Here is a 16,086-nt window from a genome sequence, read left to right as displayed (position 1 = left end):
TAATTGCTAGGAAAATCTTGCCTATATTGAACCCAAATTTGTCTCTCGTATTTCCACTCACTCCTCTTGGTTCTGCCCTTTGAAGCTACATAAAATAAATTTAACCCCTTTTCCATAAAGGAACCTCTAGGAGATTGTTGTTCTATGAATTTATATTATTATTCAAGCCATGTAGCTGAGAAAACCTTCCTGGTAGGGTTTTGGTAAATGGGAAAATTTTAGAGATTCTCTTGGGCAAGTTTTTAAGTTTTGAATATTAGGTGAGATAATAACATGAGGCACAGGAAAAGCTGGTCTACTTAAATGCAACAACTGTAGGAAGAAATTATGCATATATTATAAAAACCGTAGCTCACTCTCTCCTCTCTCATCTCCTACTTCAAACCCTTGAACACTTCTATCTGCCTCTAAAAAGCAACAAAGGACACAACTGGACATTCATGTATTCGATCACACAAATCCCTTGGGGTCAAGTGCTGATTTTTCCCATTGCTCATTTCCATTATCTATAGATTTCTTTGCACACAGGAAGTGTATAATGCATGCTTTTTAATTAATCAATTAATTACTTAATTCACATGGACAACTGAAGGCTGACCAGACAATTACTGAGTGTTTACTATGAATATTTAATATTGGAAAGGCTCTATAAAGATTCCTTCAAGGAACTTAGGTGAACTTCAAGGAATTTCTTTAGACTCTTTGCAGGAAAGCAAATTATCCTAACTGGATGCTGTGTTCAGTTCAGACTAGTCAAATAAAAAATGAGAGAAGTTGCTTTCTATACCTGCAAAGCAAAATTTGCTTACTAAAGGGGGTTTTGTTTAAACCCACTTTCAGACCCACTGCCCTCCACTTGTCTCTCCTCATCTCTTGTAGGGAGAATGAAAAAAGGATATATTTATAATGTTTGGCCCTCCTAAATTCCTCAATGACATTCCGTGCATATTTCACCATGTCTCGGATGTCTTCTGCCTTTGGGGGCTCACTCAGTTTTCGGATTTCCACCTTGGCTTTATCCTGAAAGAAAGAAATATTTTTGAATGCAATGAAGAGAATTATATTGATAGAGAAATTTTCCGAACACCAAAAATTCATACATCTACGTATTTGGGCTTGCAAGTTATTAGATGCCCACAGGCCCAATGCAAAGAAGAAATATGAGACAGTGGAAAACATGCTGGATGAGAAGATATAATACTTGGGTGTAAATCCCATTTCTGCCACGTGTTGACTAAATCACTTTATCTCTCTGGGCCTCAACTTTCTTATCTATAAAACATTATGGAGGTTGATCTAAAATTCAAAAATAAAATAAAATAAAATAAAATGACTCCCACCAGTTGGAAGAATGGATGAACAAAACATGTTATATGAATGCAATGGAGTATTCTTGCTCCTTTAAGAAAGGACTAATAGGAAAATTCATAGAAAGTTGAGAATACTTGTGTGAACTGATTCAAAATAAAAGAAGGATAACTAGGTGAACAATTTACATAATGACCATGATAATGTAAAGGAGAACAACATTGGAAGTCATCAGAATCCTGATTTTGTACCCTGGCAAAAAGGTGAGCTAGGTACTCTAGGGATGGAATGAAGTATATACCTTCAGATGTAGCTAGTGAGTTAACTCTGCTTAACTTTATTTTCTTTGTTATGGGAAAGGAAATTATTGCAGGGAAATGGGCATTACTGGGCAATGTAAAAGAGGGGGGAAAGCACCATTAAAACATTTATAAAATTTTTAAGCTTAAAGAAATTTAATTATAGAAAGGTACTTTCTAACTTAAATACTCTATGCTTCATTGATCTTGAATCAGATGGAGGGGAATAGAAATTAAGCAGCAGATCTGAAAGAAACTTCATATTCTTTATAATATCTTTTTTTAAAAAAATTGGATTTCATTGGAACCATTGCACAGAGTGCTCAATATGGGTAGGGTTGGCATTTGCCAAAATTAGATCTGATGTGGGTGGTGCTAAGGTAAACTCAATCTTTATGGTCTTATGTCCTAAAAACTTCTCTGAATTGGTTTGAAGATTCTTCATTTATACTTTTCTCCCTTTCCCCACTCCCATTTTTTCCCTCTCACTTCGAAAGGTACATTCTGTTTTAAGAGATGGCTATTTGGCAATTCTTTCCTCATACCTAAATTCTCATGGAAATCTCTCCCTGTGGCCAGTACTGGGCTTCAAGGATTAGATTGGAGAAGAAGGTAAGTAGACTAGCAATGAGGTTCTAGGGATGTCTTGGCAAAGTTGGTGCCATCTATAAAATGAGAGAGTTCAATTTGATGCCCCCCTAAGGTTCTGTATAGCTCTCAAACTGAATGAAACATCAGACATATCAGAAAGACCATCCTGGAACAGCCATAATTCTAGAGATTATCAAGCATATGCACATAGGAAACAAAATAAAGAGATTTAAGTGGTTTTACATAAAGAAAAATTACTCCTTAGACAAACTCCTCATACTTTGGTGGTATATATCCCCAATGGTAGGAATCTGTGCCTTAGAATTCTAGTCCTTAAAGGGACTTTTAGAGTTCATCTATCCCAACCGTCTCATCTTAAAAGAACAAACTATAAAAAGAACAAGAACATAATGTCCAAGATAATAAAGTTGTCTGAAGGAAGAAAGAAGAGACTAGAACCTGCACTTGCTAAGAAAAATGATTTTCTTCCCACAGTGCTACTACAGTAACAGACTTCTAAGATGTCATCATATGAAAAGAAAGGAGGAAATAAGTATATGGTACCTTCTTTGTGCCATATGTGCTAATAAGTACGACCTTGCAAATATTATGTCATTGGATCCTTACAACCACCTTGGGAAGTATATTATTTCCATTTTACAAATGAGGAAACTGAGGCAAACAAAGGTTATATGACTTGACCAGGGTGGGTGGTATAGCTGGGAAGTGTCTGAGGCTGAATTTGAACTCAAGTCTTTCCGACTCCAGGCTGAGCACTCTATGCATTGTAACAATGCCTACCTCTAAAAGCTTTCCCCTGAAAAGGGATAGAAAGGAGAAGCTTTTCTTGAGATGAACATTATTGGGATCTGGGGAGTCAAATGGCAATTTGAAAGGAGCAAAAGGACCTCAACTCTGGAAATGGATCTTGAGAAGTCCAGGGATGTCAGGGTGACCAGACTGTCTATGTTAGAGGGGCCTTACCTTTGCTTTTGTGGTACATTCCCGGCACTCACATGTAAAGAAGTAAGAGTCTTTTAATCGATCATTCCGATCCTCTGTAGGGTATAGCAGGTCAATATAGCTAGTAAAAACCTAAAGAGGAAAAAGAAAAAAAAAGATGATTTTGTGTTTGGGGGGACACAGTGTATAACTCTTATCAAAAGAGTAAGTGTGGTACAGTGGACTCAGTGTTTGGAAGGTCTGCGTTCTAATCCTCCCAGAGACCACCTCTACAAACCTGGGTAGGCATCTTCACTTTTCTAGACATTGATTTTCTCATCTGTAAAATGAGGGGCTTGAATTAAATTAAATCCAAAACCCTTTCCTGCTCTAAATTTATGATTCCATCCTCTAAGATATTAATAATGGCTTATGAGTTGTTTCATAAACAGATCTTAAGGCAATGACTTATAGAATGAACTCTGAGTCACAGTACAATGTAGTGTGTGTGTGTGTGTATGTGTGTGTGTGTGTGTGTGTGTGTGTGTGTGCCCAGGGAATGCATGAAAATTGAATAATTTGGGCTCATCATTTCCTTATATTGGCTTCTTCTTGTGTGGGGAAAAATCCCCTTCTACCAGGCTAAGATGTCCCAACTCTGGGGATTGTTGATTCTTTCCCCATCTTGTGCCATTTCTGGAGTCTCCTTATAAGAAGTTCCCCAAAGAATTCTTGCCCCTCTCAGTTCACTCTAGAGAGCCTACTAGAGATTTTACAGAGCAGGGGCTCACATGTAATTCCTATGGAGAAGAAAGGACCCTTTTGTTTGGTCACTGCATGCTTGGTAATTAATGCTACTCTTGGTACCAGTTGTCCACACTGTCTTTCTAGTCTTTTGTACTTCTATTACATCAAACTGGATTTCTTGGATCTTTTCCTGCAGCCTGTGTGGTAAAGAAAGTGGTGGTGAAACATCTCTCCTTTCCTCCTAAGTCACTGCAGAGGAGAAAGAACCTCAAAAGTGCAGCTTTTGCTGCCTACTGTTCTGTGTCCCAGCTTAGGGCAGCATCAAGAATGGAAGAGCCTGTGAGATGCAGAACTCTCATCCCATACAGCTGGCTGCTTTTCATTTTGCCAGCTGTGCTCAGAACTTAGGAAACTCTTACCTTTGGTGCCCATCGGGTCTGCTCTTGAGTTTTCTAGCATGTTCCTATCACTAAGCCTCTGAGCATATGGAAGAGGCCAACATTTAAATATCCATTATCTCTTCGCTGGGACCAGCATTTGCTGATCATCCCACATAATCAGGCAAATGTCTGACTGAACAGATGGATCTCAAATAGCCTTCTAAGTGCCAATAACCTTGGGTTCCAACACATAGATATGGAAAAAAGTTGGAATGGGAGCCTCTGATCTCAATTCTAGCACCCCAAACCCATGGACCTACAAAAGCAAGACACTAGCTTTTTACGGGACTTAATTGGATTCCTCTTCTTTGGAGGGCTGGAAGCAGGAAAAACAAGTGCCTCTACTTTGCCTTGTGGGATTACTACATCATTTTTCAAAAACTCAGAGAGCAAGGGAAAAGAAAGCAGAAACAGACACAGAACAAATCTTCCACTTGGCCCCCGTAACCCCCCAGGCTTCTTTTTCTTTTGCAAGGGCTGATGGACAACCTGTGTGATACTCAGATTGGCCCAGAAGATGGCGACAAAGTCCAGCCGACTGTCTGCTCATCTCAGCCGGTCACTGCAATGAATGGCTCATCTTTTCAGGCTGTCCCCAAATGAGCATTTCTGTCTTAAATGACTTAATTATTCTGACTAATTGGGATTTTTTTTTAAACAAAGAGGCACTAGGGTAGATTTTATGAGACAGATATTCAGGATCTTGGACAGTTCTGCCAAGAATAGGGCACGTTTCTCATATAGCAAAAAGGTGCAAAGCCCAGTGAAGGTATATTGGCTTTTCAGAGCAATCTGTATATTGAAAGGCCCCGATAGCTACATCTAAAAAGAAAAGTACCCAGATTATTAGAAATTATGAAGCTGCCATTCGATGTTTCTACTAGTAATTCAAATATAATTTATTTATTTCTAACCCGGACCCTGCCAGACAATTTAAAGGTCTACTCCACAATGAAGTCACTTTGCAGATGATCATCTCACAGCTAGTAGAAGTCTGCCCAGCCATGTAACTTTGGTAGTACTATTATGTACAGAAAGTACAGAAAAGAAGAGGAGGAGAGGCATATCCTCTCACCAAGAGAGTAGCACCTCTGAATCAGGGTGATTCAAGAGAATGTAGGCTTCTTCAAGGTAAGACTGTTTCATTTTCACCTTTGAATCCTCAACTAGCTGTGCATGGCATATGCTTGCTGATTAAATGACCAAATTGGCCCATTCGATCCCTTGAGAAACCAGGCTCCTCTCTACTGTCAAAACTGCTTCCTCTGGTTTTTCCTTACAAGAGCCATATATTGGACTGTCCATCTTAACTGGGTATTAAAATAAACAAAACACCACCATCTTTGAAACATCAGAATAATTTCTGTTGACTGCCATAGGTAAGTTGGCAGAGGATCCAAGCCTGAGCCAATGATAATTTCCACATAAGAATTAAAAATGGAATTTTAGTTAGGAAATGTGTGATTTGAAAAGGAGGCAGGAATGCTCATATATTGAAAGTAAGGAATAAAAAAAGAATGGCCTAAGTGCTGCCCACATGTTGAGACCTAAGGGGAGGCGCATTGAGGAAGATCTAAATGAGAGGAATTATGGAAAGACACAGGAAAGACTCACACAGGATGAAAAGCCAAGAGGATCTGGGGATCTGTACCACTGAAAGGGAGTCATCACACCAATAAGAACATAGATTCACTGAATTAGGATACCAAGAAACCCAACCAACAGAACCACCCCAAGGGATGTGAACACAGATGGCTAAAACATTAATGTGGCAATGATTCATAAACTAGTTAGGGTAGAACCTAATTCCAAGGCTACCTACCAAAGAGGAAGAGAGACTATGAAGATATGTGCCCGGATAATCCACAAACCAGATAAATAGTCCCATGAAGAAAGTGAGAAATGACTGTCGTGTTTATTGGGTGGAATTCATGGCCATTGTTTCCGGTTCTTTTCTAACCCTGCTCCAATTTCCTCCACAGGTTAACTGACAAGAAAGCCTGCCTGACATTCATACTGCAGTTCATGCTGGCCAAGTTCACACTTACCTCATCTCCAGGGTTTATTTCCTGCACAGCTCTCACTTCGGCCAACGTCCCTTTATAGGTGACAATCACATTGGGACAACAACTGTGGTTCATCAGTGCAACGCTATTGTCAAAGGGGGGAAAAGAAACCATTTATCTCAGGGTGATTGGCAGAAAGTTAAGCACTACTCAGCTGGGCAGAAATTTTTAAAGAAAGACTGTCACTTCACAATACTAATCTTTTAAGCTAATAATGAACAATTTCACTCATTCAAAAGGAAGTATAATCCTACCCAGGAATTATAACCTTTAATGGCACTGAAAGCAGAATTGCTGCATTGTAAATATGAAAATAAAGTGAAAAAAGACAAGCCAGAAGAATGGAGCAGACACTAACAAAATAGCATGAGGAAAAGTGAATGGACCAAGAATCCTAAATGGGGGCTTTGAGGGAGGAACTGAAAAAGTTTTATAATACTTTATGTCCTGAAATGATTTTAAATTAATTGTTATTAAGCAAATTTAGCTGTTTCTGTTGGTACTTAACGTTAATTTCTAATGAGATTAATTTTAAAAGGAGATCCCTCCAAAATGTACATTTCCCCCCACTTAGATGTAGCATCGAAAGAGCATCATATATGTAAGCATGTACACCTCAGTAAATTGGAATGAATAAGCAAAGGCCACTTATTCATAATTTTCCAACACTTTTTTTTAATATTAATGGACCATTTTCAAAGGAGTTGTCCTCAGCCTGAAAAAAAAATCCTCATTCTCAGCAATGCCTGGTTTCCTACGTGGCTCTGCTCAGGACTTCTTGGCTGATCTTGACTGAGCTCATTTGAGTCTTTCTGCACCTCAATTTCCTCATCTGGAAAATTGGGACAGGGCTGCTCCTGCTGTTCTCATTCTACTTCTCAGGACTGGTGGGAAGGATAGACAGGTTCATGTATGTGAGGGGCTTTGAGCTTCTTCTGATTGTATCAAGGTCAAAGTTCTAAGAACAAAAATTTCTAAACTACAGGGGGAAAAATGCTTGATCTCTAAAAATGCTATCTTTGAAATTCCAAGGCCGACAGGAATTTCAACCCAGAGGACTTTTTCCCCCCAATTAAAACTGTCTGAAAACTGGGGCTCATTCTCAGACAGGCTCTCACATCTATAAATGTTATTGTTACAGTGCCTGATATTATAAATTCCTTACTCTTTGATAACCAAAAAAAAAAAAAAACCCTCTTTCTTCCACTTGCACCAAGAATACAAAATGACTCAGTTGGTCAACTTGCTCCTTCAAGTCTAGGGGAGAGCCAGTAAGGTCCACTCCTGGGTACGGAGGAGAAATCAACTCCTTTCTTCTTTCCTTCCTATGCTCATTGCTACCAGAGGCTGATAAAAAGGTGAAAATGGCTATGCCTCATCCTGCCATAACTCAGGCTTTGTTGGAATGTGGTGAGGAGGGGTTCAGAGCCCCCCACTCCAAACTCACTGACCAGTGGCTTGACATTATCATACATGAAAGAAAATCAGACTCTTAAAGATAATGAACTCCCAGGCTTAACAGATTTCATTACATCAGAAATGTCAAAATACACTATTGTCACTGTTCCAGGAAACAGTTCCTGATTTCTTTGTTTGTTGGGTGAGGGTGGAAGTGGGGGGTTAGAAATGTGATTTATTTCAATTAGGGAGCTCCTCATAAGACAGCTCCTCTAATAATGCTGATTGGTTCTTGTAGTCTTAGATATCTGGTGGGAGCCCCAATAGGTTAAATGATTTGCCCAGGATCACACAGTCTGTAGGTATGAGAGCTTTCTGACTCTTATGGCAATTATATGACTATGCTACCTCATACTTAATTCTTTTGAAAACAAATAAAAATCCTTTTTAGGCCTCTATGACTTCAGAAATAGAAACCCTTCTAAATAAAACCAAACCTTAAAAATAATAAAAGAATTTAAAATGATTTGTTTTTATGGTTCTGTAATTGTTTTTTTTTTTAAGTCCTTACCTTCTGTCTTTGAATTGGTACTAAGTATCTGTTCAGAAGCAGAAAAAACAGTAAGGACTAGTCAACTGGGGTTAAGTAACTTGCCTAGGGTCACATAGCCAAGAAGTATCTGAGTCCAGATTTGAACCCAGGTCCTTCCTACTCCAGGTGTGATGCTCTATCCACTGTATTACTTAGCTGCTCTGGTGCCATAGTTACTTTTATATAATTATTGAAAAGTCCTGAAAAACTCTCTTGCTTGAAATACCCTAATGTCTCCTAATTATCTCTCAGATCAAATCCTCTATTTAGCATTTAAAGTCATTACTAGTTTAGTTCTAACATTCCTTTCTAGTATTCTCAAACATAACTTGAGAGACAGTGGCACACAGAAGACAGGGCACTAGATTTAAAGTCAGGAAAACATGGGTCCAAATCCTGCTTCAGATACTAACTGTGTGACCCTGAATCTTTCTGTGCCTCAGTTTCCGTTCTGTGACATGAAAGAGCAAGTCTATCCTCACTCTAAATCTATGATTATAGCTATGATCTTTTTAGGTCTCATAAGTAATCCACCTAACGTGCATTTTAGTCAACTGGCCAACTTGCTGTTCCTTGTCATTATTTTCTCTCTCTCTCTCTCTCTCTCTCTCTCTCTCTCTCTCTCTCTCTCTCTCTCTCTCTCTCTCTCTCTCTCTCTCTCTCTCTCTCTTTCTCTCTCTCTCTCTCTCTCTCTCTCTCTCTCTCTCTCTCTCTCTCTCTCTCTCTCTCTCTCTCTCTCTCTCTCTTTCTTTTTTAAGGCAGAAGAGTGCAAGTAGCTAGGCATTCAGAGTCAAGTGAATGGCCCAAGGTCACATAGCTAGGAAGTATCTGAGGTCGTATTTGAACTCAGGATCTCCTGACTTCAGCACTCAATCCACTGTACCACTTAGCTATGCTCCAACCCCAATCCCTTGTACCTATCATTTAGCCTCTCATCTCCATTCCTTTGTACAGGCTTGGAATGGACTTCTTCCTCATCCCTGCCCCTTAGAATCCTAGCGTACTTCAAAATCTAAGTCATCCAGATCACAGTTCCCTTTGGTGAGGTAACATTAGGTACTGACATGACACCTTTCATGATCCTTCCAGCTACTGGTATCCTCACCCTGCTCCATGAACTTTGTCTTTACATTTTCAATAAACTGATCAATCACCAAGTATTTATTAAGCATCTAGAATGTTCTAGGTATTGTGTTAAATGCTAGGAACACAAATAGTTATGAGTATATATATATAACATATATATTCTATTTCTGTTTACCTGTGCATGTGTTTGTCCCCACCCCACCCCTAACAAAAGGTTGTTAAAAGCAAGCAAGGTCTTTTTTGGTTTTGTCTCAAGAGTCCTTAGGAACTAGGTACAGTGAGAGGGTGTTTAATACATGAATGCTGATTTATCTTGTGTGTGCTTTGGACCCTGGGCAGCTAGATGATGAAATGGAAAGAGCACTGGGTTCAGACTCAAGAAGACTCTTTTTTGTGAGTTCCAACCTGGCTTCAGATACTTCCTACCTATGGGACGCCAGGCAATTCACTCGTCCTGGTTTACCTCAGTTTCTCATCTGCAAAATAACCTGGAGAAGGAAATGGCAAACCACTCCAGTATCTTTGCTAAGAAAATTCCAAAAAGGGTCCTAGAGAGTCGGACACAAAGGAAACAACTGAACAACAGCTTTGGCTCCCGAAGATACTGGCCTCAAAAGAATTCACTTCAAAGCTAGATTTATTTTCAATGAGATCTCTACAAGGTAGCTCTCCAAAACCCTCCCTCTTCCCTAGAGAAAACCTGAAGCCATGAAACCACTTCTAACTGGCCATCAGAGTTCAAATTATGGTCAAAGACCCCCTCCCTCCAGTGCTATTATTAATGAATAAACCTAATTATCCTAAAGGAAGCACATTCAGAGCAACATTAATTCATCGGTAATTTCTTGTCATATTCTTATGCACAGGTCAAAATAGCAAATTAAGAAAGTGAAAGGAAAATACAAGAAATAGATATAAGTGATGACAGCCTGAACCATGATCAAGGGTCTTTGCACGCATGTGTCCATTTAAATATGCAGCACCTCATTTCTTACACAGATAAATCTTATTAAGTTCATATGACACTAAATTGTATTTTTGGATAACTTGGATACAGCATATGTTAATTGTTCTTTTGTACTATCTCTGGAAAAGGGGTCATTAAAGGGTCACTTGTGTTTGCACACAATATTGGGAAGAACATATAAACTATTTATGAAAACAAATTGTTTCAACATTTTTAAAGTATCCACTGTCATCAAATAATAAGCCTACTGGTTTTGAATAATTATTAAATCTAGTAGTACTAAATAATCAAATGAAATAATAGATGTAAAGCATTTTATAAACCTTAACATACTCTCTATGTAGCTTTGTGTATATTAAAACAGGTTCTTTAAGAATAATATTAATTTTTTTTAGCTTTCGTTTTTGTATTTTTAAACCTTTACCTTCTGTCTTAGAATCAATACTGTGTGTTGGTTCTGAGGCAGAAGAGGGGTAAGGGGCTAGGCAAAGGGGATTAAGTGACTTGCCCAGGGTCATACAGCTAGGAAGTGTCTGAGGCCAGATTTGAACTGTCTCTATCTACTGAGCTGCCCCCTAAGGATAATATTTTTAAAGTGCTTAGCATAGTAGGCACTTCAATGTTTATTGCTTCCTCCTTTCCTTTCTATTCAGAAATATTTTGCTAAGCTCATTTGAAACACTGTCTTTTCAAAAGTAGGAGGTGGTGGTGGAGGCTATACTTCTTTAATAAGTTTCTCTATCTCACTACTTGAGCTGGGCCTCCCCTACAATTCAGTCTGAATTAGTGAGGTTTTTCTGCATCTCATGCTGTGCTTTCTCCATATTAACAATGATCAAAGTTGCGATGAGGTGAGAGCCAATATCTCTTTTAAGCAAAGCTATGGAAATATCTTGGTTGGCAATTAATCGTTACTGTTGAGTATCAAAAACTGAAGATTATGTAGAAAGCAAATTTCTCAGTAGGGCATGGGACTATTCCTCCTAAGAACACTATAAAGCGTTCTTTAATAACAGCTCTCTGCCTGGCAGGACTTAACAAGCAACTGCTCTTCTGATAACTACTATCTTCAAATACTTAAGAGCAGAGGAAATATTTTGAAACCTGGCAGAATTAAAAAGGTGCCTTAATTTACTTGGAGTTTTATGTCTGCCTCATGCAACCATTAGGTAGATTGTTTAAAAATAAAAAAATTCAAATTCATGTTAAGTTAGAAAAAAGGAAAGAAAAGAAGGCAAACTCAGCCTACTCTGGAAATATTGCTGATCCCAAATGTGAAAGTTCTTCATCTTCAATAGTGAAGCCATTGCAATTAACCTATAAAGAGAAAAGGAGAGAAAGAAACAAATGAACCAAATAAGAAGCTAGAGTTCCTCAAGTCACAGACCATTCTCTTTCGTTTTTACCCTTGTCTGTTGCTAAAAAGACAATTGAATGAACCTCTTTGCAGATTCATCCAATGCTTTTCCACAACCCATGGATGAAGCTATCTTTAAATACAGTGGTTTTGATGCTTCACCCTCTGTCAATTGGACATGTGCTTAGAATTCTTTCACCAATAATGGGGAGAGAGGAGGAGAAGCACGTTTCTACTTTTGTCTAGATCCTTTATTATCCTGGAACTTTGTTACATTTTTTAAAAATTGTTTAAAATCAGTGGGCCACTGGCTAAGGCTTGGAAATATTTTGGTTCTATAGACATAGAAATCAGTGTTTTGATGGGACTTCTTGACCTTAATGCATAACACAGGGTGGCATGGGCTATTAAGAGATGAGAGATTTGTTTCTGACTATTTTAACCTTGCACTATTCCCCAATGACTGTGGTCTACCATACTGGGCCATTTTCTAGGCTGGATTTTCTTTTTTAAATAGAATCATGAAATTCACAACAGGATGACTGTTGCTTCTGAAATCCCATACTACAAATCAAGCACCATCACTGCTAACTTCCAAAGTGGCAATAACTTGAAGAGGTTCATTTGTTCTCCCACTCCTGTCCTCTCCCCAGCATTTAAAGCCCTTCACCATCTGACTCCAGCCTATCTTTAGAGGCTGATTAGACATCACTCCCCTTCCTTTACTCCATGCTCCAGTCAAACAGACTATTTGCTGTTTCCCACAGCTTACTCTCTCTCCTTCATTTGGGCCTTTGCACAGGCTGCCCCCAATTCTTAATGCTATCCTTACTATCTTGATTCCTCTTGATATCCTTCTTGGATTAGCTCTAGTGCTGTCTGCCTTAAGAGTCCTTTCCTAATGTCTTTTTTTTAAAAACCATACCATCTTAGAATGAATACTGAGTATTAATTCCAGGGTAGAAAAGCAGTAAGGGCTAGACAATGAGAGTTAAGTAACTTTGCCCCAGAACACACAGCTGGGAAGGGTCTGAGGTCATATTTGAACCCAGGACCTCCCTTCTCTAGGCCTGGCTCTCAATCCACTGAGCCACCCAGCTGCCCCCTATCATACTACTCTTTAGAAGAATAAATGAGTAAACCAATAAACTACCTATTTGACCTTGGGCCACTCATCTAACTTTTCTGCCTCCCAATTTCCCTAACTGTACAAGAAGGGGGTTAGACTTTGATGACCTCTGAGATCTTTCTTATATTCTACAAATCTATGATTTTATAGCTCTAACTATAATAGTCTATATAATAGTTCCATATAGTTCTATATAATAGTCTCTCTCCTTTCCCTATTAAAGAGGATGGAGAAGGACTGGATTTCTTCATGATCACAAGAGTCCCTAAGTTTCTTTCTGGGAAGCCATGATGGGTGTTCAAGCTCCATTCTACAGCAATTTGCCTGTTGGAACATTTCATTGCCCTCTCTTATTGAAATACCCAGGCAGAAGGAAAAGTAAATTTTGCATATCAAATAAGAAGCATTGGGTATTGTAATCCTCTTCCCACCTATCCTAAGTCAAATCAAGTATGCAAGCCTTTGCTAAAGTTATTCTAATCATTAGCATTTAGACTAGATATAGGCTGTGCACTAAAATTATACTTCACAAAGATGAATTTTATTCGTGGTGATTACAACATACCTCAGTCCTAAGGAGGGAATGTGGATCTGTTCCACTTCCAGCAGCAAGCTCACTCACCAACACCCCCTCCATACACTTATAGGAAGGGAAGAATCAAGAATTTGATATAGAACAAAAATGAGTGGCTCAGAGGAAGCATCATAGACAGATGGCACTTAATTTAACTTTCCCCCCTTTTTTAAGGAATTTCTCAAGACTCGTGAGGATCTCCTCAAACTTTTTCTTTCTTTTAAATCTATAAAATCTATAAAAGAATATACTAAATCCTAAATTGGCAGCAGTGAAATTTGTTTTTCTTTGCATACACTTTTACCAGTCCACATCACAAATTTTGTATTATAGAAATGGATTTTTTTTCATCTAAAAATGGCCATAAGATTTTACTTTACTTGCCACCACCACCCGTAAAAGAATCACCTAGTTTGTCCTTTAAACAAGAGACTGAAGACATTGTTCCTATTCTATCTTTCACACTGCTCTAATCTCTTCCCTGAGTTTGTTCCCATATCTACTATTTATTACCTATTGGATTCAAACTCAGGTTTTCTAATCTGCAAAATGAAAGGGTTGGACTTAAATGACTTTTGAGATCCTTTCTTTCAGCTTGATCCAGTAGCTGCTGTAGCACCACTATGCCTTAGAGGAGTTACAGACACAAATACAATCACACAAAATGCAGGGACACAGGAAAAGGGAATTTTGGGAAATTCTAAGGGACTTCTTGGGGATGAAGTCCAAAGGCTCAAAATATCCATTTATACAGCTCTAAATCTATGATTTGATGCTCTTAAGTCCTAAAATTCAACATAAACCTATAGAATCATAGATTAGATATGGAAAGGACCTTAGAAGTCCTTTCCTCCAGTTTTACAGATGAGGGAAATGAGGTCCAAAGAACTTAACTGACTTGCCCAAGGTCATACTGAGTAGTACCTGATCAGGAAGTAAAGCTCTATCAGGTCCTATCTAAAAATGAACTCATTTTCTCCCCACCTCACCAAACTACATCTTTCTTAGTCACTCAGGGTCAAAACCTTGGAGTCAATTTCAATTCTTCTCTCTCTCTCTCTCTCTCTCTCTCTCTCTCTCTCTCTCTCTCTCTCTCTCTCTCTCTCTCTCTCTCTCTCATCTACTACATTCAATCGGTTGCCGAATTCTTTTGATTCCATTCAACATTTTTTCTCTCCAGTCAAAAATCTCATCACTAATTACCTTAGATTACTGTAACAGCCACTTTTATTCTATTTTTTAGCTATTTAAAAATAAATGGTATTGATATCTTATTTTTTACACTCTCTAAATTTCTCTTAGCCTCTTTCCCCTCCTCCCTTCCAAATACTCATTCCATATAATAAAGAATATTTTTAAAGAAAAAAAAAGAGGGCTGGAAAAAAATTTAGCAAAATTAATCAAGAAAATAAAAAATCTGAAACTATATTAAATGTTCCATATCCAGGAACCTGGGACCTCTGTAAAGGAGTGGAAGGGGTGCCTTCTTATATATCTCCTTAGGGGCCCAGCTTGTACTGGGTTTTGTTTTTTTGGTAACTCTTCAAAGTTCACTTTCAATCATTCTGAGGGAGTAATTCTTTCTATCTCCATTAGTGAAGTCAACGTGTATACTATTTTCTTGGCTTTGTTTACTTTGCTCTACATCTATTTATGGCAAGAGTCAGTGAGGTGGCAGAGTGGATACAGTGATAGACCTAGAATCAGGAAGACCTGAGTTCAAACACGGCATTTGAGTACTTAATAGTTGTACAACTCTAGGTAAGATATTTAATCTCCTTGCCTCAGTTTCCTCATCTGTAAAATGGGAGAAGTAATGTATAGCATGTACCACCTAGGGCTGTTGTGAAGATCAAATAAGATATTTATAAAGTGCGTTGGAAACCTTCAAGTGATATAAAAATGCTATTATTACTATTAAGTCTTTCCAAACTCTGTATTTTATGTTCATTGATTCTTATAGCATTGTAATATTCCACTATATCCACATACCACAATTTCTTTAGCTACTTCCTAACTGATGGACATTTACTTTGTTTCTAGTTCTTTGCTACCATAGAAAGTGCTACTATAAATATTTAGTGCATATGGGACTTTCTTCTTATTAATTACCTTCTTAGGGTATATCTCTAGCAGTGGATTCTCTGGGTTAAAGGGTATGGTCATTTTAATCACTTTATCTGCATAATTCCAAACTGCCTTCCAGAACTGTTGTACCAATTTACAGTTGTATCAACAATGCATTAATGTATCTTTCTTTCCATAAACTCTCCAACAATAACTATTCCAATCTTCTGTCATCATTGCCAATTTGCTAGATATGAGGTAAAACCTCAGGGTGGTCTTAATTTGCATATTTCTTCTTAATAGTTATTTGGAGCATTCTTTCATATGGTTATTATTAGTTTGCAATTCTTCTTTTGAGAACTGTTTAGTTCCTTTGACCATTGATTTACTGGGAAATGTAACAGCTTTTAAATTGGTCTCTTCGTATTCACTCTCTCCTGGCTCCAATCCATCTTGTAGAGAGCTGACAAAAATAATGATTTTGACCATGTCAATCTCATGCTCAAAAACCCTCAATGATTCC

At 38.2% G+C, this 16,086-nt stretch overlaps 1 protein-coding gene across 2 annotated transcripts in view; it reads right to left on the bottom strand.

Moving 5' to 3' along the window:
* SMYD2 (SET and MYND domain containing 2) overlaps positions 1-16,086 on the bottom strand; it is an 88,922-nt gene that overhangs the window by 6,671 nt on the left and 66,165 nt on the right. For both annotated transcript variants that reach the window (XM_056815917.1, XM_056815918.1), the window contains 4 exons: positions 11,686-11,753; positions 6,376-6,478; positions 3,183-3,293; positions 900-1,020 (listed from right to left, as the gene is read on the bottom strand). In XM_056815917.1, coding sequence (XP_056671895.1) covers positions 900-1,020; positions 3,183-3,293; positions 6,376-6,478; positions 11,686-11,753 — 403 coding nt within the window. The remainder of the gene's footprint in view (positions 1-899; positions 1,021-3,182; positions 3,294-6,375; positions 6,479-11,685; positions 11,754-16,086) is intronic.

This window comes from Monodelphis domestica, chromosome 2 (genome assembly GCF_027887165.1).
Source record: "Monodelphis domestica isolate mMonDom1 chromosome 2, mMonDom1.pri, whole genome shotgun sequence".
Taxonomy (NCBI): Eukaryota; Metazoa; Chordata; class Mammalia; order Didelphimorphia; family Didelphidae; genus Monodelphis; species Monodelphis domestica.
The sequence above is the reverse complement of the archived record's forward strand: the minus strand, read 5'-3'. Positions and strand labels throughout refer to the sequence as shown.